The 22,674-nt window shown below is 41.9% G+C and overlaps 2 protein-coding genes across 2 annotated transcripts in view; both read left to right on the top strand.

Moving 5' to 3' along the window:
- Positions 1 to 22,674, top strand: part of LOC138962728 (ganglioside GM2 activator-like) — a 431,559-nt gene that overhangs the window by 382,846 nt on the left and 26,039 nt on the right. The gene's annotated exons all lie outside the window — the stretch shown is intronic.
- The window catches only part of LOC138960947 (polycystin-1-like protein 2), a 36,867-nt gene continuing 15,828 nt past the window's right edge, over positions 1,636 to 22,674 (top strand). The window contains exons 1-15 of the mRNA XM_070332577.1: positions 1,636 to 1,797; positions 2,833 to 2,883; positions 2,935 to 3,180; positions 3,508 to 3,845; positions 4,435 to 4,493; positions 6,735 to 6,824; positions 7,223 to 7,326; positions 7,646 to 7,876; positions 8,370 to 8,537; positions 9,709 to 9,869; positions 12,559 to 12,854; positions 13,436 to 13,631; positions 14,507 to 15,287; positions 16,322 to 16,445; positions 21,161 to 21,402. Of these exons, the coding sequence (XP_070188678.1) occupies positions 1,636 to 1,797; positions 2,833 to 2,883; positions 2,935 to 3,180; positions 3,508 to 3,845; positions 4,435 to 4,493; positions 6,735 to 6,824; positions 7,223 to 7,326; positions 7,646 to 7,876; positions 8,370 to 8,537; positions 9,709 to 9,869; positions 12,559 to 12,854; positions 13,436 to 13,631; positions 14,507 to 15,287; positions 16,322 to 16,445; positions 21,161 to 21,402 (3,249 nt within the window). The remainder of the gene's footprint in view (positions 1,798 to 2,832; positions 2,884 to 2,934; positions 3,181 to 3,507; positions 3,846 to 4,434; positions 4,494 to 6,734; positions 6,825 to 7,222; positions 7,327 to 7,645; positions 7,877 to 8,369; positions 8,538 to 9,708; positions 9,870 to 12,558; positions 12,855 to 13,435; positions 13,632 to 14,506; positions 15,288 to 16,321; positions 16,446 to 21,160; positions 21,403 to 22,674) is intronic.

Genomic DNA, 22,674 nt, shown 5'->3' with positions numbered 1-22,674 from the left:
TGTATTTTTATAGCTCAATAAATACATCATGGACTCCAAAAAATATATGATAGTGCAGATTCCGATTTGGGCAAAGAACTACCTTCCTCCCGACCTTTGACCTCGCGTCGAACAATGTGACACATTTGTATGAAGTTCCAAAATCGTATTGCACGGCTCAGAAAACCATATCAGTTGCACGCAAAAATGAATCTCAGAACTGATCTGATGTATGAGATGCAATAAGCAAACGTTTCTTTCATTATGAAAGCAATGCAGGTCGAAAAAAACGAACATTCAACTTACAAGATAACCAGATGCTAGCGAACCAAAACAAAAACACGAGTACGCTCCCTTGCATCGTTAGCAGACGACTTTTGAGAATCTGTCAGACCGTCCTTACCTGGCACGGTTGGGCTTCGCTATCAAATATTGGCTGTTTCACGTGTTTTGCGAGCAAGTCTACTCTTTTGCCTGGCTCTGCAGTAAGTCCACATTGGCGATGAAGGTATCCAAGAACTTAACATGTGTGTATTTTTCCGTAATCCAGTCATATTCCTTCAAAATGCAATCAATCGGCGGTGACAGACGTGTCGGTCGCGTTTTCCTCACACCCATACCAGTTTAAGTTCATCCATGCAAACACACTCGCAAAACAGTTTATCACGTAGATACATTTCAAATAGGGAGCAAATGGTTAAATCTAAACCTACATATTTGTTCCCTAAAATTTGCTTCCCTGTCAATAAGCCTAATTACACACGTTCGAGAAAAACAACGTGGAATCGATTCTGAATCGAGTAAGCCAAATGGGTCCCAAACCCGTTTTGCCCGTTCTGCCGACCTGAAACGCAAAACAAAAGAATTGTGCGCTTCAACTAAATTAATTTCTATTCGACTTCATTACTTTCTTGCAACTTATGAACCTTTACTTAAAGCTTTTAAATGGTCTGAAAGTAGTGTTACCGCGTACTTATCGATGCACTCATTCGTTTTATTTTTTCAGCGACGGTCACTTAGTTTAAGGTTGCAAAAGGGCTAAGTCTCGCTGCCAACACTGTTTTACACTGCACAGATCGCAACAGTGCCGCTAGTAGTCTACACTTTGTGTTTGATGGTAAAATGGGATATACAGATTACAACACTCGTGGTTTTTTATATGGCTTGTATTTCAGTCAAGACCCAGCGGGAATATCAATCGAGAGCCACTCGCCAGAGGCTCGTGTCTCCCGATGATATTCATCCGCTGGGTCTTGACTGAAATACAAGCCATATAAAAAACCACTCGTGTTGTAACCTATACATATTCATGTATAACAACAAGACTACATACACGGTTAGAAAGGCTTCTCTTCTTGTTGTTGTTTCCTTTTTTGTTGTCGTTATTGTTATTCGTGTTATTCGTTTTGCTGTTGCTGTTGTTGTTGTTGTTGTTGTTGTTGTTGTTGTTGTTGTTGTTGTTGTTGTTGTTGTTGTTGTTGTTGTTGTTGCTGCTGTTGTTGTTGTTGCTGTTGCTGTTGCTCATGTTGTTGTTGTTGTTGTTGTTGTTGTTACTGATGCTGCTGCTGCTGCTGTTGTGTTTTATTTGGGTTACCTTACATGTTGTCCCCCATGCACTGTAATATCCAAACTGACCCCTGTCCAGGTCTGGCGGCCATGATAGACAAGGTGGTGGCGGCCACTGTGCCCTCCTACGACCTGTCCATCGGGGCCAACCTGCTGTTCAACTCCTCGGACGTTGGTGAAGATGACTCCATCTTCATGGTCAGTCGGCTCAAGCTCCAAGATGCCGTCAAGGACCGGCGTAAGATGAACACGGTAAGGAGGAGAGATCTGAGAAATAAAGGGAAGTAAGCGCTCTAAATGCATGTCAACATGTATGCAAAAGATTAAGTGAGAGTTATGCGGAACCAATCTCCTAGCACCCGAGAGAAGAACCAGCATGGAAATAAACAAGCGACTTTCATCCTCACAAGGATGATTACAAAATAAAGAAGAGAATAATGTTTGTTTTCTTGTGTTTTCCACAGCTCAGCATCTCTGTTTACACTTACCATATCTGTGAGACGGTACAGGTTATAACATTACCATACATTATTATTATTATTATTATTGTGATCATTTTTATGCGCCTAATCTAGATATAGTCCTAGGCGCTTACATATTAATTTCTGCCGTTTGAAATGGAATTTTTTACAGACAGACAGACAAACAGACATTTTTTACACACAATATATAACGCATTCACATCGGCCAGTAAAGCTCAGTAGCCTATTAGGCGAGCATTCACCTTTCACGGCCTTTATTCCAAGTCAAACGGGTATTTGGTGGACATTTTATCTATGCCTATACAATTTTGCCAGGAAAGACCCTTTTGTCAATCGTGGGATCTTTAACGTGCACACCCCAATGTAGTGTACACGAAGGGACCTCGGTTTTTCGTCTCATCCGAAAGACTAGCACTTGAACCCACCACCTAGGTTAGGAAAGGGGGGAGAAAATTGCGGCCTGACCCAGGGTCGAACACGCAACCTCTCGCTTCCGAGCGCAAGTGCGTTACCACTCGGCCACCCAGTCCCTACATTGTAATGTTTGCGCAGTCCAGAGCAACATTGTTTACATTCATCATATCTGTAAAACGGTACAGATTATAACATTACCATGCATACATTGTAATGTTTGCGCAGTCCAGAGCCGCATAACACTGTTTACACTCAGCGTATCTGTATAACGGTACAGATTATAACATTACGATATCATTGTAATCTTTGCGTTGTCCAGAGCCGTAAACCACTGTGTCATATGATACAACTACATGTACCATGTACGCTTTTTGGTCTTTGCGATGTGCAGAGCCACGAGGCTGTGCCCAAGCTGACCAAAGCGATGGACGCCATTATGGAGGTACTGTTTCAGATGATAAAAGAACCATATTTTGGTCTTTGCGATGTGCAGAGCCGCGAAGCTGTGCCCAAGCTGACCAAAGCGATGGACACCATGATGGAGGCACTGCTGAGTGGCGTGGTGCTGGGTCAGCCCGAGAAGGAGGTCAAGCGCAAGGACATTGCTATGGCCGTGGGCAAAATGACCAGTAAGACCATGGCCAACACCACGGTGACCGCAGGCTCTCTGGCCCTCAAGGTGGACTCCGCTAATGAGGATGGGAGCGACCCTGACCCGAATGCTGCATTGGACATTAAGGTTGGTGTTTCGTTCTTGATGTTGCATCGTCGTTGATTTGTTTTTATAGCTGCGTGTGTTGGGTGTGCCGTGGAGTAGTTTTATTCCTCGAATGTAAGTGGAGATGCCAAAATGCAGTGACCGCTCAAGATGATGAATTTCTCTTCGAAAACGAGCATGTCTGAGCTCAATCTTCATTATGAAGCTGTCGATATGTTTACATCTTGCCTCACCTTCTGGGAAAACAACAGTCCCTCAGCGCATACCAAAAAACACACAAAGCTAACACTGAGCATCGTCTGTTAAGACCCGACGCAATGCCTGATTGCAATGCATTATTTCTCCCAGGCTAGCGTGTACGACAAGAACCCCTTTTCTTGGTCCGGGGACGGGTCATCGTACGAGGTGACCTCTCCGGTGGTCAAGGTGGACATGAAAGACAAGGACGGAGCCCCGAAGAAGATCCGCATGCTGACCATGAGCCTCAAGAGAGGGGACAAGACCCCTGTCCCTGTCATGGAAACCTACTCTTCTAACGACACGCGAGAAGGGCCAGAAGGGTGGCTGTATCATCGCATGACGTTGAGATCCGGGTCCTCGGCGGTGGTGACGCGCTTCCAGTTGCCTAGCGACCTGAGTCAGGTGGTGGCCTACTTCCGGACTGGAAGACCTCCCACCAGCAGCAGGTTCATTTGTATCGTTTTCTTTCTTTCTTTTTTTTCCTTTCTTTCTTCCTTTCTTTCTTTCTTTCTTTCTTTTTTTCCTTCCTTCCTTTCTTTCTTTCTTTCTTTCTTTATTTTAGGCGTTTGTCAAGCGCATAACGGTGGGGCTTTTCATAATACTAATGTCTTGACACTTAACACATCAGGAGGTGCAGAGGGAAAGAGGCGTGTATCTTTCCAAGAAAATGACTTGTGTGTTTAAAGGCACAGTTTTGCCCGTTTAAAGGCACTGTTTTGCCCGTTTAAACGACTCACTGTCTCAAATCCGGCCAGGCCTTTACATGAGAAAAAGCCATCTTCCAAATTACACACATATCTAAAATAAGTAATAACACTATTTTCTTGTATCTTTCCAAGAAAATGACTCGTGTGTTTAAAGGCACAGTTTTGCCCGTTTAAAGGCACAGTTTTGCCCGTTTAAAGGCACAGTTTTGCCCGTTTAAACGACTCACTGTCTCAGATCCGGCCAGGCCTTTACATGAGAAAAAGCCATCTTCCAAATTACACACGTACCTAAAATAAGTAATAACACTATTTTCTTTATGTCAATCAGGTACGATGTCCGAACAGAGGGGGAGCCATTGCTGAGCCGACGACGCAGAGCAGCCGATCGTACGAATGCAATTTCTCTTTTATCATATTATCTCATTTTTGTTAAAGAACAGTAATGGGTCTTTTGAACGTAAGAAGGAAAGAGTCTGAAACATTCGGAGGAAGATGTATGTGGTACGTTGTGTCCGTCTGATTATAAACACAAAAATATGAATAGACACTGAACGCAAACCATGAATTTATTCACAAATAGAATTTTAATTTGAGCCTTAAGATATGAGATTCTTCCATTTTACCTAGGATTTTCTCGATTTTAAACTCACCCGGTACACCCTTTTTTGTTTGAAAAGTTGGACACATTATATTTCTTGTGAAGCAGTAAACAGTTTCATGCATGTAGTCATGTGTTAAACAATACCTGTCTAGATTTGAGTCAGAGATGTGAAGATCAAAGAAGTCCTTTGGTTTGGTAGTTTTGTTACTTGTAAACCCATTTCCCTTATTTTCGACCATTCTTCATTCACATTCACTTATCTTACGTGGGTTTTTTTTTTTCATCGTTTAAAAAAGCAAAACATTCTAGATTATTTGATATAACTATAAGTGGTCGTTGTCTATGAATTGTTTGTATGTTATTTCTTACGAGAAAACTTTGTATGTAAAATGTTAAATTTGAACGTCTAATGTAAAGCGCCATGAGACTGCCATTCGGCGGTGAACAGCGCTATAAAAGAATGTTTTATTATTATTATTATTATTATTATTATCATTATTATTATTATTATGTCTGAGCCTGGTTGAATTTTTTTAATTTATTTAAAAGCACGGTCCTTCCCGTGTAAGATCTGACCAGGCTTTTAACATGAGACCCTCCGCTAAGACACGTACCAAAAATCAACAGCCTGCCTGCTTTTTGTAGAGAATGGGCCTTTTTTTTTTTTTTTTTTTTTTTAATGAATTGATTTCTTACCGGATGCTAATGGTAGCTAGTCTACGAATTTAATTCATACATTTGTTTTCCTCGTACTGCACAGAAAGCAAGAAAATAGTAAGCTTTTTTTTTTAGGGCTAAGGACTGTGCTTTTAACAGATTGCTACTGAGATTTTTTTTTGTTTTTTGTTTTTTTTTTGTATTTGCCAAGCACATCATCGTGGGGCTTTTAATCCATAACATGCATCCGTCTACAATGTATCTTCATTCATCCTTCAACATGTATAATAAATATGTAAATGGCAAGTATACAAGACATACAACATTAGGACCTAACCGACAGACGGACATGTAACATACCGACAATACTGATAAAAAAGAGAGAGAGAGAGAGAGAGAGAGAGAGAGAGAGAGAGAGAGAGAGGGGGGTAACAGGGTGACAGACAGGTAAGAGGATAAGTGAAGCAGACAGACATAAGACATACACACACACTCTTGCCTAAAATCTTATAAAAACCTACAATTTTAAACTGTACAAAAAGTTAAGCTGAAATGGACACTTCGCCTTGGTCAATAACCTAACATATATTCGCATAGGGTAACCACTCTGACAAAAATTCAACATTTCTATTCCTGATAAGATTCAATTTCTTTTCAATGTAATATCTTTGTTTTAATATTTTCAAAAAAACATTCAAAAGCGGAACTGAGCCCTGAAGTTTACATTTATAAATATAATATTTTCCTAAAAGAATAATCAAATCTAAAACATTATCAGTGTTCACATTATCATCATTTCCAAATATTATCAATCCTTTTGAAAAAGTCAAATGTTCACAATGTAAACATTCTTTGTGCAATACATTATTCAATTTAATCCAGAAGGTTTTAACAATCATACATTCCCAAAATAAGTGAAACATTGTCTCTTCATGATACCCGCAAAATGTGCAGAGCGTTGAATTTTTAATTTTACATAAATATAAATATTTATTACAAGGTAGAATCCGGTGTAGGAGTCGCAGCTGAAACCACCTTAAACTGACATCAACAGTACTTTGAAAGGGTTTCAAGAAAATTAATTTCCAATTCATATTACTTTTACTGGTGCTATTCCATTTTGAAACCGCGGATGGAATATCGTTAGACTGCACAAACACCTTCTTCACAACATGATTTCCTTTTTTTATCACTGACCACACTCTACTATCCACTGATTCATGCTGACAATTCAATGTCTTAAAATTCAATTTCTTCTGATAGCTTTTCACAGCGGATACAATTCCACAATACAACAAAATATCACTTTTAACATTGGGAGATTTTTTTTAGTCTGTACATCATTAATGACTTTTTATTTTGCTTGACAGCCAGCGCCACCGTCGGTGCAACGTACCATTTCTTCGTCCCCCAGGGCTCTCTGTCTCCTGGCATCGTCTTCGTTGGATTCCAGCTGCCAGGTTAGTGTTCATCTGCGTCACGTGCACATAACTCTGGGATCGGGGTCACGAGGTGCACCAGGTGGTCACGTGGTGCACTGGATGGTCACGTGGTGCACTGGGTAAGGGGACCTGCGAGCTCACCAAACACACAGGTCCCGTGCGCCCACCTCGTGTCAAGTGCCTGTGATTTGCCTGTGCTCTGTTGGTGTTGTCGTTATGTACATTATATGTGACTTACGGCGCACAAGAAAACCCGGTGTGTTATTGAGATAAACCTGGTTCGCAAAATACTTGACGCGATCGCCGCTCTTTTCTTATGACTTTAGCTCGTCCCTCCTTGTTTGATTTGAAAATATGAACATGTTTGTGTTTGCTTGAGATACCATGGTTACCGTCAACGTGTCTTCTGCGTGCAGAGCTCGAAACGAACGACACACGGGACTACGGGTTCTCATCGTTCAGTGACGCGTGTAGAGTGTGGAACGAAGACACTGAGACCTGGGATACAAGCTCGTGTACGGTCAGTACATGTCTGAGAAGCCTCAAATTACTTGGGCGAAGTCAAATTCGCGAAGTCTATTTCACGAATCTTGGACCCTGAATTTAGATGATGTAATTACGTGAGATACCACTGTCGTTTCGGTACGTGCTCGGAATAAAGAGAGGACTTGTTCATTGTCAATGCTTGTTATTTTCTAAGGCGCCAGGAGATTGGTTCCGCAGAGCGCTCACTAAACGTTGTTGTCTATATTTTGAGTGCTAACGTCTTCTTCGATCTTATCACTAGCACTCTCCATCATTTGCCAATGATTATCATCTCCTCTGTGTGTGATTATCAGGTCTCAGCGGACTCCAGCCCCGAAGCGACAGTGTGCACGTGCAGCAATCCACTCGGGGTAGCGTTCGCCAGCTCCTTCTTCGTGGCCCCCAATACCATAGACTTCAGCACTGTCTTCTCCAAGTTCGACATCACCAACGCCTCTGTGTACGGCACGCTGATGGTTCTCTTCTTCCTCTGGATCCTCGCGCTGGTCTGGGCTAGGCGCAAAGACAAGCAGGACAGAGAGAGGGTAGGAAGCTTGAGGTTTTGTTGTTGATAGGTTGATTGTGTGACTGTACTGCGTACTTGGCTAACTTGGATCGTTAAAAACAAATGTGATGGGCGAGGCGAAAAGACAAGCAGGACAGAGAGAGGGTAGGAAGCTTGAGGTTTTGTTGTTAGCATGCTAGTTCGGTTGTCGGAAAAAGGAGGGCGTCGCCATTCGAGGTGTTAAAGGCATCTGTGCCCATGCAGACAAATCGGTCGGAAAACGGGGGTGTCGTTATAAGGAGGGGTTTGATTGTTGTTTGATTGCATGACGGTACTGCGTACTTCTCCAACTTGGATCGTTGAAAACTAATGTGATGAGATTCGAACTGGGTTTAACAGGGTCCAATATCCTGGTGACTGAACTGAGCAATAGTTCATTATGTCTTGCAAGAAGACATCAGGTGCCAGATTTTATTGCTGAATATCCTCTGTTGCGTCGAGCTATAAACTGTTGTGTGCTTTTCACATTTCAGTGGATGGTTGGTTACCTAACAGATAACCATGTCAGGGACAGCCATTTTTACATGATGACGGTGTACACGGGCATGCGCAGTGGAGCCGGAACCAAATCCAACGTCCGGTTTGTCTTCACCGGCAAGAACGGCCAGTCTAGAGTACGACTACTGTCAGATGGAGAACGGGTAAGTGTATGGGACAATGTTTCATGCGCAAAAGAGAACTAGCTTCGTGCTAGAATTTAGTGTTATTGTGTATTGTACTAGCTGTCCTTGTAGTGGTGAGTACAGAATTCTGTTTTTTACATTTAGTCAAGTTATGACTAAATGTTTTAACATCGAGGGGGGAATCGAGATGAGGGTCGTGGTGTATGTGTGTGTGTCTGTGCGTGTGTGTGTGTGTGTGTGTGTGTGTGTGTGTGTGTGTGTGTGTGTGTGTGTGTGTAGAGCGATTCAGACTAAACTACTGGACCGATCTTTATGAAATCTGGCTTTTCGTGAAAGTTGAGGCGGCACTGTCACGCTCTCATTTTTCAACCAAATTGGTTGAAATTTTGGTCAAGTAATCTTCGACGAAGCCCGGACTTCGGTATTGCATTTCAGCTTGGTGGCTTAAAAATTAATTAATGACTTTGGTCATTAAACATCTGAAAATTGTAAAAAAAACATATTTTTTATAAAACGATCCAAATTTATTTTCATCTTATTCTCCATTATTTTCTGATTCCAAAAACATATAAATATGTTATATTTGGATTAAAAACAAGCTCTGAAAATTAAAAATATAAATATTATTATCAAAATATTTTTTTCGAAATCAATTTAAAAACACTTTCATTTTATTCCTTGTCGGTTCCTGATTCCAAAAACATATAGATATGATAGTTTGGATTAAAAACACGCTCAGAAAGTTAAAACGAAGAGAGGTACAGAAAAGCGTGCTATCCTTCTCAGCGCAAGTACTACCCCGCTCGTCTTGTCAATTTCACTGCCTTTGCCGTGCGCGGTGGACTGACGATGCTACGAGTATACGGTCTTGCTGCGTTGCATTGCGTTCAGTTTCATTCTGTGAGTTCGACAGCTACTTGACTAAATGTTGTATTTTCGCCTTACGCGACTTGTTTTTCTTTGGCAAGCTTTTCAAGTTTTGTCGCAAGGTGTGTGTGTGTGTGTGTGTGTGGGGGGGGGTGTCCTTAAAAGTGATATTTGAATGAATTTTGGGTCAAAATGGACGGTTTTTGCGATTTCTGTGGTTCAAAGTACCTAAATGTGCTAAGAACCCAAAACACGTTTTTTGATCAAAATTCCGTGCCATCTCTGGCCTTAAGGTTTTGGTTCACCTGTGTGTCTCTCTCAGTCCCTGACGACCAGCAGCGTGCTGTCATACATCGTGACGACGGACAAGGAGCTGGGTGCCCTGCGCTGCATCCGACTGTGGCATGACGACTCTGGCCAGCAGGATGACGCCTCCTGGTACCTCTCCAGGGTGGCCGTGGAGGACCTCAAGAACGGAGAGATGTAAGTGCGTGGAGCTGGTGGGACTAGTGAGGAATTGTTCTGTTTTCCACTGTGTACAGAGAGCACCATTTCGGTGCCGTTTTGGTATGTGAGCAAGTAGAGGGAAGGTCTTAAAGGCGAAGTTCGGGAGGAATTTTTCTGCGAGTACGAAGATTTGATTTATGACGCGCAACTGACACTTCGGCCGGAATTTTTCTCGTGGAGACGAGAAAAGCATGCGATACGAGAAAAGCATGCGTATCGCATGCGAGACGATTTGCAAGCCAAGCGGGTGGGGCTTTAGTTTCGGCAAAGAAACTACAATGCAGTGTTTGGTCTCCGTGAGACTGAAAGAGAGACAGAGAGCACGATAGAGAGCGACAGCGACACACAGTGTCAGTGATTCAAGTTGGTGGCTTGGTGGCCAAAGAGATCCGGGTTCGATTCCCGGTGTAACACGAAAAAATTACTCCCACGAGATTTTTACTCCGGAGTAAAAATTTCGTACGAAAATGTTACTCCCTTTACGAAAAAAGCACTCCCCCATTACACGAGAAAATTACTCCCCACGACAGGTGAGTTCCGAGTTAACATTTCGTACACAAATGTTACTCCCCTGACGAATAAAAAAAAGAATAAATTACTTCACCCAAACACGAGCAATTTAACTTCCCATGTCAGGTGTACGAAATTTTGACTCCCTTGTCCCCTGTTAGTCTTGGTGGTGGAATGAGTGGAGGGAGGCTAGCGCGACATTCGTTTGCGCGAAATCACATATTGGCATTATCCCTTCGCCCGCATCCCATTTTTGCGTACGAGATTTTTACTGGAAGTGAAAAAAATGGGGAGTAAAAATTTCGTGGAGGGAGTAATTTTTTCGTGCCTTGGGGAGTTCTTTTCTCGTACGAAATGTGTACTCGGAGTAAGAATTTCGTACGAAATTTTTACTCCGGAGTAAATTTTTTGTGGAGTAAAAATTTCGTCTTACACCGGCATGGGCGGTCTTTTTTTTTTTGTTTTTTTTAATTCTTGTTTACTATTGTTTATTATGAACGTTTTAATGTTTTATTTTACTCTAATAATTTTTTTAATTGTGTAAAATAAATTAAAATTTTTTTTTTTAATCCACGTGCACAAGTTTCTTGTATTCTGTGGGTTCGACAGATTGACTAAATGTTGTAATTTCGCCTCACGCGACTTGTTCTCTCTCTGTTGGCAGCGTGTAATGCAGCTGGTTAGAAATTAGAGTATTATTTTGCAAAGTGTGTACCAAAAGTTTGTCATGAGCTGCTTTAGGTTTGGGGTGTGGGTTGGTTTGATATTTCCTCCTTGCAGATCAAATCTGTATTCATTTTTGATGTTGTGTCTTATTTTGTGAAAGGAAACATGCAGACTGACTGAACGCATATACATAATTATGTAACTCATAAACACATGGGTGTAGTTATGTTCAAGAACACACACACACACACACACACACACACACACACACACACACACACACACACACACACACACACACAACTGTGTAGATGTATCGTACACCTGATATAATACTCAAACAAAATTGAAGTTCACGAAGAAATCGTTTTATTTCTGTGTCATTCAACATCTAGTTTGAATCAGACAACTTGAAACTGGTACAAATATTCAATAAAAAACGCTGGCGCTGGACCCGAGTACTCTTCAGACTGGCTCGCTCCCCCAGTATGAAAGTTTTTGTCTTGTGCACGTGGATTAAAAAAAAAATTAAAAAAATTATTAGAGTAATATAAAATTAAAAAAATTATTAGAGCAAAATAAAACATTAAAACGTTCATAATAAGCAAAAGTAAACAAGAATTAAAAAAAAAATAGACCGCCCATGCCGGGAATCGAACCCGGATCACTTTGGCACAGTATGAAAGTTTTTGTCTTGTGCACGTGGATTAAAAAAAAAAATTATTTATTTATTTTACACAATTAAAAAAATTATTAGAGTAAAATAAAACATTAAAACGTTCACAATAAACAATAGTAAACAAGAATTAAAAAAAAAAAAAAAAAAAAAAAAAAGACCGCCCATGCCGGGAATCGAACCCTGATCCCTTTGGCCACCAAGCCACCAACTTGAATCACTGACACTGTGTGTCCCTGTCACTCTCTCCCGTGCTCTCTGTCTCTCTTTCAGTCTCACCGAGACTAAACACTGCATTGTAGTTTCTTTGCCGAGACTAAATCCCCACCCGCTTGGCTTGCAAATCGTCTCGCATGCGATACGCATGCTTTTCTCGTATCGCATGCTTTTCTCGTCTCCACGAGAAAAATTCCGGCCGAAGTGTCAGCTGCGCGTCATAAATCAAATCTTCGTACTCGCAGAAAAATTCCTCCCGAACTTCGCCTTTAAACCATTTTAACTCTCGGGTAGATCTGAGACGGTGAGACGAACTATGCCCTAAAGTTTCATTTTATATATGGACATATTTTTGACGTACATGGCCAAAAGGCAAGAAGGAACAGAAACATGAAATCAGGGCAAACGAACGTTCACACGAACAATTACAGACAGACAGTTCCCTCTATCGGCGTGAGTTCATTCCCCACGTTTGGCGAGGGATTTATTTCCCAGAGTCAAATTTGTGCAGACTCTCCTCCTTGGTGTCCGAACATCCCCTTATCCTTATCCTTAACGTACTTATGCGAAGTTTTTGTGTCTTTCGTTTTTTCCAAGCTACAACTTCATCTGCGAGCATTGGTTCGCCTTGGACAAGGAGGACGGTCTGATAGACCGCGTGGTGCCAGCAGTGTTCAGGGACGACGCTCTCACCTTCGACAAGCTGTTCGGCGAGCGAGCCAGGCTGGAGATCACAGACTCCCACCTGTGGTTGTCCTGCTTCATCCGCCCTGACCGCAGCACCTTCACACGCATGCAGCGAGTGTCTTGCTGTTTTGCTCTGCTGCTTCTCACCATGATCACCAGCGCCCTCTTTTATCAGCCTGAGGATAACGAAACAGGGGCAAGCACTAGTGAGTTTTTCATTGTAACGCTTTTATCAATGCACAGTGATGGGAAAGAGCTCACATTCCAACTACTTCTTCCTCGTTCGCTTCTTTTAGAGATCCATTCCTGTTGCGCGTATGAATGCCGTTGTTTTCTTCGAGGCTGCCAGGGCTGATGTCCACGAGAAAATTACCAACCGGGAGGGAACCAGCCTTAGGGTTGGACTGGTTGAAATTGGGGTTTGGTTGTGATGTCTTCGGGGAGAAAGCAGCCCGAATTTCCAAGAAGGAACGTCATACGACTGTATAAATATGATAATATTTTACCTTACCCTACCTGGCCTGACCTGACCTGACCTGACCTGACCTGACCTTACCTTACCTTACCTTACTTTACCTTACCTTACCTTACCTTACCTTACCTTACCTGACCTTGTAAATTCTGCAGCATCGAGTTTTGTCGCTTTCAATGACTTTTTGTTTGAAGGTTCAACAAAAGTCATTGAGGTCGAGATGAAAAAATAGGGTCGGCCGGGGAATCGAAAACATAGATATTTTTTTACTTGGCCAATTATCTTCTCCTCTCATCGTACTCTGTTCATTTTCAGACAACCTGGGCACGGAGCTGAGAATAGGACCCTTACGGTTCTCGCTGACGACGTTGTGGACGTCCTTCGTGTCCATCATCATCACCACCATCCCCATGTTCATCTTCGTCGTCCTCTTCAGGTCGTACCGCCCCAGGCCCGGGCCCAGGGTCACCGTGCACACAGCCTCCACAGAGGAGACCAGGATACGCAAGATGTAAGCGGTGAATGGCTTGTGAGAGTTATGAGTTTTAGCTAGCTAGGCTTGCTGTTCACCAAAGATGAGCCCAGTGGAAGCCCCCCTTTAAAGCTACCAAGAGAAGGGAGTCTTAACATAGACTTTAAAAATAAAGAAACAATTGCTACGACCATCTTGGGCACATTCTATGATAAGTCACAGCAGCATTTTCGTGTCTTTTGTTTGTTCACTTTAAAGGCGATGCGAACGTGTTATACGTATTGTCCAAAAGTTTCACTTTTCTTGTTATTTGATTTTTATAACAGAGGTAAATTTACAGACGTTGTCAACAGATAATCTGAAAATCGGGAGGTCGTGGGTTCGAACCCCGGCCGGGTCATACCAAAGACTTTAAAATTGGCAATCTAGTGGCTGCTCCGCCTGGCGTCTGGCATTATGGGATTAGTGCTAGGACTGGTTGGTCCGGTGTCAGAATAATGTGACTGGGTGAGACATGAAGCCTGTGCTGCGACTTCTGTCTTGTGTGTGGCGCACGTTATATGTCAAAGCAGCACCGCCCTGATATGGCCCTTCGTGGTCGGCTGGGCGTTAAGCAAACAAACAAGCAAACAAACAAGTCCTCTGGTGGCTTTCTACGCGTTATATCATTGCGTGTGTGGCTGGGGAAAACGTCTCCATTTTTTGCTGAAGTCTTAATCATTTTGAAGCTGTTCTGCTTGTTCGTTTGTATGTTCGTCCATTATTCTTGTTGGAGGTATTCAGAAAAATAGGCACAATAATTACGCTATGTAATGTTCAGATTATCACTATGACTAAGCATTATTCAACATTAACTGTAAATTATAAAAAAAAACTACATTTCTTCTCTATGGCTCTCTTTTTTGTCGTGTCAGATTTAAAAAGCTGTCCAAACAAGAAGAAGACAAACTGAAAGAACACGACATAGAAAAGGGACAACTACCAGAAACCCTCGCACACGCAGAGAAAGCCCAGGAAAGTCTCCAGAGCGACGAAGACCAGTTCACAGACCTAGGCTCAAAGACGAAAGACAGAGACCCAGAGGCGCCCGAAACGCCTGCAGCAACAACCCAGAACGACAATGAAACAGACACTGTCAAAGACAAGGCCGAAGAAGACACAAAAGCCAATGCGGAACAGGAAAACCTTGGCAAAGAAAACGCCGAAGACGGCATGAAAGCCAATGCGGAAAAGGAAAACCTTGCCAGGGAAATGTCCGAAGACGGCGCGAAATTTAAAGCGGGACAAGACAACCTTGGCATGGAAATGTCCGAAGACGACACAAAGGATAAATCGGAACAGGAAAATCTTCGCAGAGAAATGTCCGAAGACGACACGAAAGCTCAAACAAAACAAGAAAACCTTGGCAGAGAAATTATGTCCGAAGACGACGCGAAAGCTAAGGCAGAACAAGAAAACCTTGGCAAAGAAATGGCCAGAAGCCTGTCAGACTTGCTGCAGAACACACTTCAGCAGAATCCGCTGCCGCATTTCTGGGTGTACATCAACTGGGTTTTGCTCGTGCTCACCGTTCTCCTGTGCGCGTTCTTCATGATCCTGTACAGCATGCAGTGGGGGTCCACCACCTCTGAGGAGTGGCTGGCTGCCTTCTTCCTCTCCTTCTTCGAGAGCTTCTTCCTCATGGAACCCATCAAGGTATACAATACAATACAATACAATACAATACAATACAATACAATACAATGCAATGCAATACAATACAATACAATACAATACAATGCAATACAATGCAATGCAATGCAATGCAACACAATACAATACAATACAATTCGATACAATACAATTCAATACAATTAAAAACTTTTTTTTTAAATTTTTTTTATATTTTTTTTTACATTTCTTCATTGTTCTGTGTCTACATTGGTTTATTTGGTGAGTTGGATCAGTTGGTTGTTAAGGCTGATATTCAATGGGTGGAGTTGACTTCGCGAAGTGTAGTTTACGAAGCTCGTTTCACGAAGCTTTGGCACCTAATTGTCTGTAAAAAATACTTTGCGTAGTCTTCGCAACTTCGGGCTTAATGAAGAAAAGCACTTTGTTTGGTTCTGGTGAGGGTAAATTACTTGCTGATTGCTTGCTTGCTTGGTTTGTCACACATAGGTGGACTTATTTCTGAAATGCCGTTTCTGCAGCTTCTGTTGTAACACCTACATTAGTATGTATCCCTGTCAGCATTAGCGGTACACCTTCTCTTTGCATTATTGGTGTACAGACATTACAGTCTGGACAGAAGTGTTCCAATTTTGAGCACAGTTTTCTTTGACAAGTTTTGAACACTTTTTGACATAGTACTTATAGTTCTAATAACAAGAGAGGCACACATAATAAACACATAGTGTCCCAGTGTTTTTTCGACCACTAGTGAACACTATGTGTACTACTTTTGCCAGTAGAACTATGCGCAATGTCACAAAGTGTTGAACACTTTTTACATAAATGTGTTAAAAAGTAAATCACTTCTGTTTAGAATGTTCACTTTCTCTTGACATATTTGTGGTACAGGCGTTACAACTTTCAACTTTTCTTGATATTATAATTTTACAGGCGTTACACCGTCTCTTGGCATTCTTGTTGTACAGGCGTTACAGACTTGTTGACATTGTACGAGCGTTACAGCTGTTCTTCATATTATAACTGTACAAGCGTTACATCTTCTCTTGGTATAACAGGTGTTAATCGTGGCCTGCCTGCTGGCGTACTGTGCCTCCAACCCGTTCACCAGCACGCAGTATCAGCACGTCGACATGCATCGCGTGGAGAAGGAGGTCCAGGCGTACGGGACGGACACAGTCGGTGAGCGTTCTACCCGTTTCTGCACATGCACTCTAAACAGAAATGAACACATTTTGAACACATTTTTGTAACAAGTTTTGAAACTCTGTGGAATTGTACATAGTTCTGTGGGCAAATGTAGCACACAATGTGTCAACTTGTGTTCACATCGTACAGAAATGTGTTCAACATCTGTTCAAATCTGTTAATATTGTAGGATGATGAATTTTTTCCACTTCCGTTACTTTACTGGGAAGTTAGGGTCGCTTCCTCCAAGTGGAAAGCTAGCAGCAACAAGCATGTGTGTGCATGTTTAGGTGTATTCAGCTACCTGCACTTACCGCAGAATGACCGAAGTCTTTTACGTGCCACTTTGGGCACGCAAAGTGTTAGCTGTGAATGGCGTACGGGCGTTGTGAATTTTGGCTGCTTGAGCTTGCTGGTTTTGCTGCCCTCTGTGGAACATGGATACCGTCTCCGATTCTGCACATTAAAGGCACAGTAAGCCTCCCGTAAACCATCACAGAGTTCCCCGAGCGTCTACATACAGTACAAGCATACTTCCATTTGAACGCTCACCGAACGGCTGCTTTCTGTCGAGCGTGAGAAATTTTCAAAAAGTTTATTTTCGTGGACTTGCTCTTCTACAACAATGGCGCCTCGTCTTGGTGCTGGACGGCTGTTATGAATATTCAATACCGAAAATCACGCCCAGACAGTGAGCCTCCCGTAAACCATCACAGATAGTGTCAGGCTTTTACACAAAGTACAAACACCCTTCCATTTGAACGCTCACCAAACGGGAACATCCTAGGTGCCCTACGTAAAGAGCGAGCAATTTTTAAAGAATTAATTTTGCAGATTGTCTCGAACACTTTTTGGACCCATCCTGAACTCAGGTCAAAAATGAGTTACTTCCCTTCGGGTCTCATTCTATCGATGTAAACTGGCCATAGCCGTGGATCGATGATTATCAGAATGTTTTTGGACCGTGGTGCGTTTTTGCGCTAGACCTAACTTTTAAAATCTAAATAATAAATTGACAGCTTGTTACACAAAAGAGCTTCTCGCCACGCTCGCGTGGCGATGGGCAGTTTGTGTGATTGCATGCGCCTTTCTTTGATTGGCTCGTAGCGGACCGTTGGAACTGACCGATGCGGCGGACATTGCCCCGCGCACAGCTTGGCTTGGCGTCACTACGCAAGATTCCAGCGAGCTGAAAGGTCAAGTTTTTGTATTTGGTGAAAATGTTTCCACCACCCACCCCTCCTCCATTTTATCAATCATGGAGGCATGCATTTTGTAACTTTGTGGAGCTGGAGCTTTGTTTCATGTCGCTGGTTGATGTCCATTGTAATAGTCAAGAGAGATAATTTGTATGTTCGGATCAGGCGCTGGAGCTTTGTTTCATGTCGTTGGTTGATGTCTATTGTAATAGTCAAGAGAGATAATTCGTATGTTCCGATCAGTTTCCTGCTGTACATTTCGCTGTTGTTGTTTTTCTTGCATGCCATGCCAGGGTGAGCTGACACCACCGTTTGAGCTTCGGTGCAGTACCGTCATTGACAGGTCCGGAACCGAAGCTTAAGCTTTAGTTCACAGATCGCATCGGTCCACAGCCTACTTCCCTTCGCCCTGAGTGGTTTGGGTTGAGTAGCCCGCGACTGTGGCATCTGGCATTCTTTTTTCGGTTTACTTACTAACCTGGTGATCCTTAGGGTCAGGTCAAGGGAAGTAATCCCCGGGCTCTTTCTCGATTTTTATCAGTTCTGTAGGTCTGCCTCAATCGTTTTTGCGACCCGCAAAGGGCCCCCTTTGTTTCACCCAATAGTAGGGCAGGGGAGACAATAAGTCAGCTGCTCTGCTGGGCTACTGACGCTAAACTTTTTCTTCTTATTCCTTGGTAAATATATTTTGGCAAGTTGATGTTTAATTTGCTACATTTAATCCCTTCGCTTGACCCAACAGAAGGGCAAGGGAGACAATCGGTCAGCAGTGCCCTGCTGTGCTATTTGATGCTAACTTTTTCATGTTTTTGTACAGTTGTATTTGATGCTAAACTTTTTCATGTTTTGTACATTTGTGGGTTTTTTTTGTCCCTGTGTTTGACCCAACAGAAGGGCAGGGGAGACAATCGGTCAGCAGTGCCCTGCTGTGCTATTTGATGCTAACTTTTTCATGTTTTTGTACAGTTGTATTTGATGCTAAACTTTTTCATGTTTTTGTACATTCGTATTTTGCCCCTTTGTTGACCCAACAGAAGGGCAGGGGAGACAATCGGCCAGCAGTGCCCTGCTGTGCTATAATTTGATGCTAAACTTTTTCATGTTTTTTGTAAATATGTTTTGGAAAATTGATTTTGAAATTGCTATGATTTCTCACAAAAATTAAAATCATAAAAAGCTTTAATTTAATTCAATAACATTTCACTTTACGTGGACTTAACTGCAAACAGCTGGTGTGGACATTTAATTTGTTGGAGTGACTGATAAGAATGGAACGAGCGGATGAGTGCGCGTTCAGTACAGCTCTGATGGACAGTAACCAGCTGTAATTCAGTTTGTTAGCACATGCACTTACACAAACATTCTTTAATCATAAAAGAATTCTTTTTTCATCAAGACAAGATCAGTACAATTCGAAGTTTTGAAAGTTTGAAAAAAGAAAAGCCCGGAAGCAGGATCACGCAAGGGTCGTAGCAGACGACGGTTTATGCATATTGCCGTTCCTCTCAACAGTCAAAAGCCATCGCTAGAGTTCTTGTGAACCACAGCCGTTTCGTGCATAAAAACGTGCTATTGTAGATAAGCTCACATCGAGTCGCATTCAAATGACTAACTGACGACTACATTGTGAAAAAGGGAAACTGGATCACACGGGTTCACGAATGGCTCAGGGGTAAGACGAAAAACCGAGGTCCCTTCGTGTACACTACATTGGGGTGTGCACGTTAAAGATCCCACGATTGACAAAAGGGTCTTTCCTGGCAAAATTGCATAGGCATAGATAAAAATGTCCACCAAAATACCCGTGTGACTTGGAATAATAGGCCGTGAAAAGTAGGATATGCGCCGAAATGGCTGCGATCTGCTGGCCGATGTGAATGCGTGATGTATTGTGTAAAAAAAATTCCATCTCACACGGCATAAATAAATCCCTGCGCCTTGAATATGTGCGCGATATAAATTGCATAAAATAAAAAATAAAAAAAAATAAAAATAAAAATCCCTGCGCTTAGAACTGTACCCACGGAATACGCGCGATATAAGCCTCATATTGATTGATTGATTGATTGATTAAGGTAAACCACGTAAAAATAAATTCTTTGAAAATTGTTCGCTCTTTACGGAGGGCACCTAGGATGTTCTCAATCGGTGAGTGTTTAAATGAAAGGGTGTTTGTACTGTGTGTAAAAGCCTGACCGTATCTGTGATGGTTTACGGGAGGCTTACTGTGCCTTTAAAGGTGGTCGTCTACATTTTTGCTTTTTTTCAATAATCTTATGGTTAGATTTCGCTAAAAAGTTATGTCAGATGATGAATGAACCATGGGGAAAAAAGTTAAAGAAAAAAAATATATGTAAAAAAAGATTTTATGTGATTGTATGCTTTATTGTGTTTTCCCGTTTTGTTGTTGTTGTTGCCTCTTTTTTTCCTTTGTCTTTGTTGGAGATGCATAGTTGTGTATGGTTGATGTTATTTGATGTTGCTGTGTGATGTTGATGTTGTGTACCAAAAAGAAATAAAAACGTGTTTAAAAAAAAAAAAAAACTATCCGTGAATGTAACGTGTTGTGTTGTCAATAAATAAACGTTCCAACAACAAAAAACAAAAAAACAAAAAAAGATTTTATTTTTGGGTAGCGTGACTCACGCTTCCAATATTTTGTTTTCTGTTTGCTGAGAACATGTGCTTTGCCTAAAAATACTGACCAATCAAATTCATGTCACTATGCTTATAGCCACGCCCAAACAAGTGCAGCAACAGCTTGACACTGGAGCGCGGCTGTCCACGCTTTTTTTTAAACGCACGAAATGCACGGGATTTGAGAGGAGTTTTGCGCTTGGCATTTTCCAAATAAGGATATCCTACTATGAGTACTACGCTGGAATACTACAATGAATTTTCAAACGGCTACACTGGCTTCGTCTTTCCTGATCAAAAGGGGGTGTATTGTTGATAATTGTAGATAATAGACTCTGCATTGTAATGGTCAAATGGCGATTTCGGTATAAAAATGTAGACAAGGACCTTTAAGTTGACCCGTGTCTGTCTCCGCCTGGGTTCGAACGCGTGACCCAATTGAGCTGCCAGGTTTCATGATGTGCTGTTTACTCCTTGTTACTCTTGGTCTGTCCTGTGGACGCAACTTTGTGGGATCTATGTGCAGAGTGACTTGGAAGAGCATATTTAAAGGCACACTCCTTGACGTGAAAACAGTTCGCTTCGCTGTCTCAGATGTGGACAGATTGTTCAGAGAGAAATAACACCACATCCCTCCATTTGGTCACATACACACACACACACACACACACAAACCTGACTGCTTGCTGTAGTAAGCTGGAATGAATTGATTACAAAATTCACACACAGTACCTAGGTTGTTCAGTTATGGTATTCTCTAAGTCTGATCCCACGTAAAAACCGGGCCAGATCAACATCTAGCCTACTTGACAGCAATAATATCTAGGTACACAATACAATGTTTATGTCTCGGTTGGTGTGTTTTTTCTCCAGACGAAAATATCAAACCACCCAAGCCGGTGCCAGAAGAGATCCTGGAGGCTTCCAGAAAGCGACGCAAGCAAGAGAAAGTAGCAGAGGGAGTCTTTATGAAGTTGATCCTCTACCTTCTCTTCGTCTTCTGTATTTTCTCCATATCCTATGGCAACCGGGACCAGAGGTCGTTCTGGACGAACAAACACTTGGAGGACATGTTATACTCGGCTGACGGTCATGCTCCCTTTCCCTTCGAATCGGTGAGTTGATGACCTGAGTTTTGTGTCATGTTATATAGATAATGTCTGACTGTGAGGGATGTATGTGTGTGTGTGTGTGTGTGTGTGTGTGTGTGTGTGTGTGTGTGTGTGTGTGTATGTTTGTGTGTGTGTGTATGTGTGTGTATGTTTGTGTGTGTGTGTATGTTTGTGTGTGTGTGTGTGTGTGTGTGTGTGAGGTATCCTTGGCACGGTGTGCGGTGGCATTATCATATACCTAAACTAGACTGTGCCTTGGGGGCGGTTTAAGACTTGTTCCGTTTGTTTTTTTGTTCTTTTGATTTTTGCCAAGGATACGTTGCACATGTATCCCCTTTTTATATTTAGTCAAGTTTTGACTAAATATTTTAACATCGAGGGGGAATCGAAACGAGGGTCGTGGTGTATGTGCGTGCGTGTGTGCGTGTGTGTGTGTGTGTGTGTGTGTAGAGCGATTCAGACTAAACTACTGGACCGATCTTTATGAAATTTGACATGAGAGTTCCTGGGTATGAAATCCCCGAACGTTTTTTTCATTTTTTTGATAAATGTCTTTGATGACGTCATATCCGGCTTTTCGTGAAAGTTGAGGCGGCACTGTCACGCCCTCATTTTTCAACCAAATTGGTTCAAATTTTGGTCAAGTAATCTTCGACGAAGCCCGGACTTCGGTATTGCATTTCAGCGTGGTGGCTTAAAAATTAATTTATGACTTTGGTCATTAAAAATCGGAAAATTGTAAAAAAAAATAAAAATTTATAAAACGATCCAAATTTACGTTTATCTTATTCTCCATCATTTGCTGATTCCAAAAACATATAAATATGTTATATTCGGATTAAAAACAAGCTCTGAAAATTAAATATATAAAAATTATTATCAAAATTAAATTGTCCAAATCAATTTAAAAACACTTTCATCTTATTCCTTGTCGGTTCCTGATTCCAAAAACATATAGATATGATATGTTTGGATTAAAAACACGCTCAGAAAGTTAAAACAAAGAGAGGTACAGAAAAGCGTGCTATCCTTCTTAGCGCAACTACTACCCCGCTCTTCTTGTCAATTTCACTGCCTTTGCCATGAGCGGTGGTCTGACGATGCTACGAGTAAAATGGCATTGCGTTTCATTCTGTGAGTTCGACAGTTACTTGACTAAATATTGTATTTTCGCCTTACGCGACTTGTTTAAAGTTGAGGCGGCACTGTCACACCCTCATTTTTCAACCAAATGGATTGAAAGTTTGGTTAAGCTATCTTCGACGAAGCCCGGAC

The sequence above is a fragment of the Littorina saxatilis genome, linkage group LG3 (assembly GCF_037325665.1).
Source record: "Littorina saxatilis isolate snail1 linkage group LG3, US_GU_Lsax_2.0, whole genome shotgun sequence".
In the NCBI taxonomy this organism is placed as follows: Eukaryota; Metazoa; Mollusca; class Gastropoda; order Littorinimorpha; family Littorinidae; genus Littorina; species Littorina saxatilis.
Note: the sequence above shows the minus strand (reverse complement) of the source record. Positions and strands in the feature narration are given on the sequence as shown.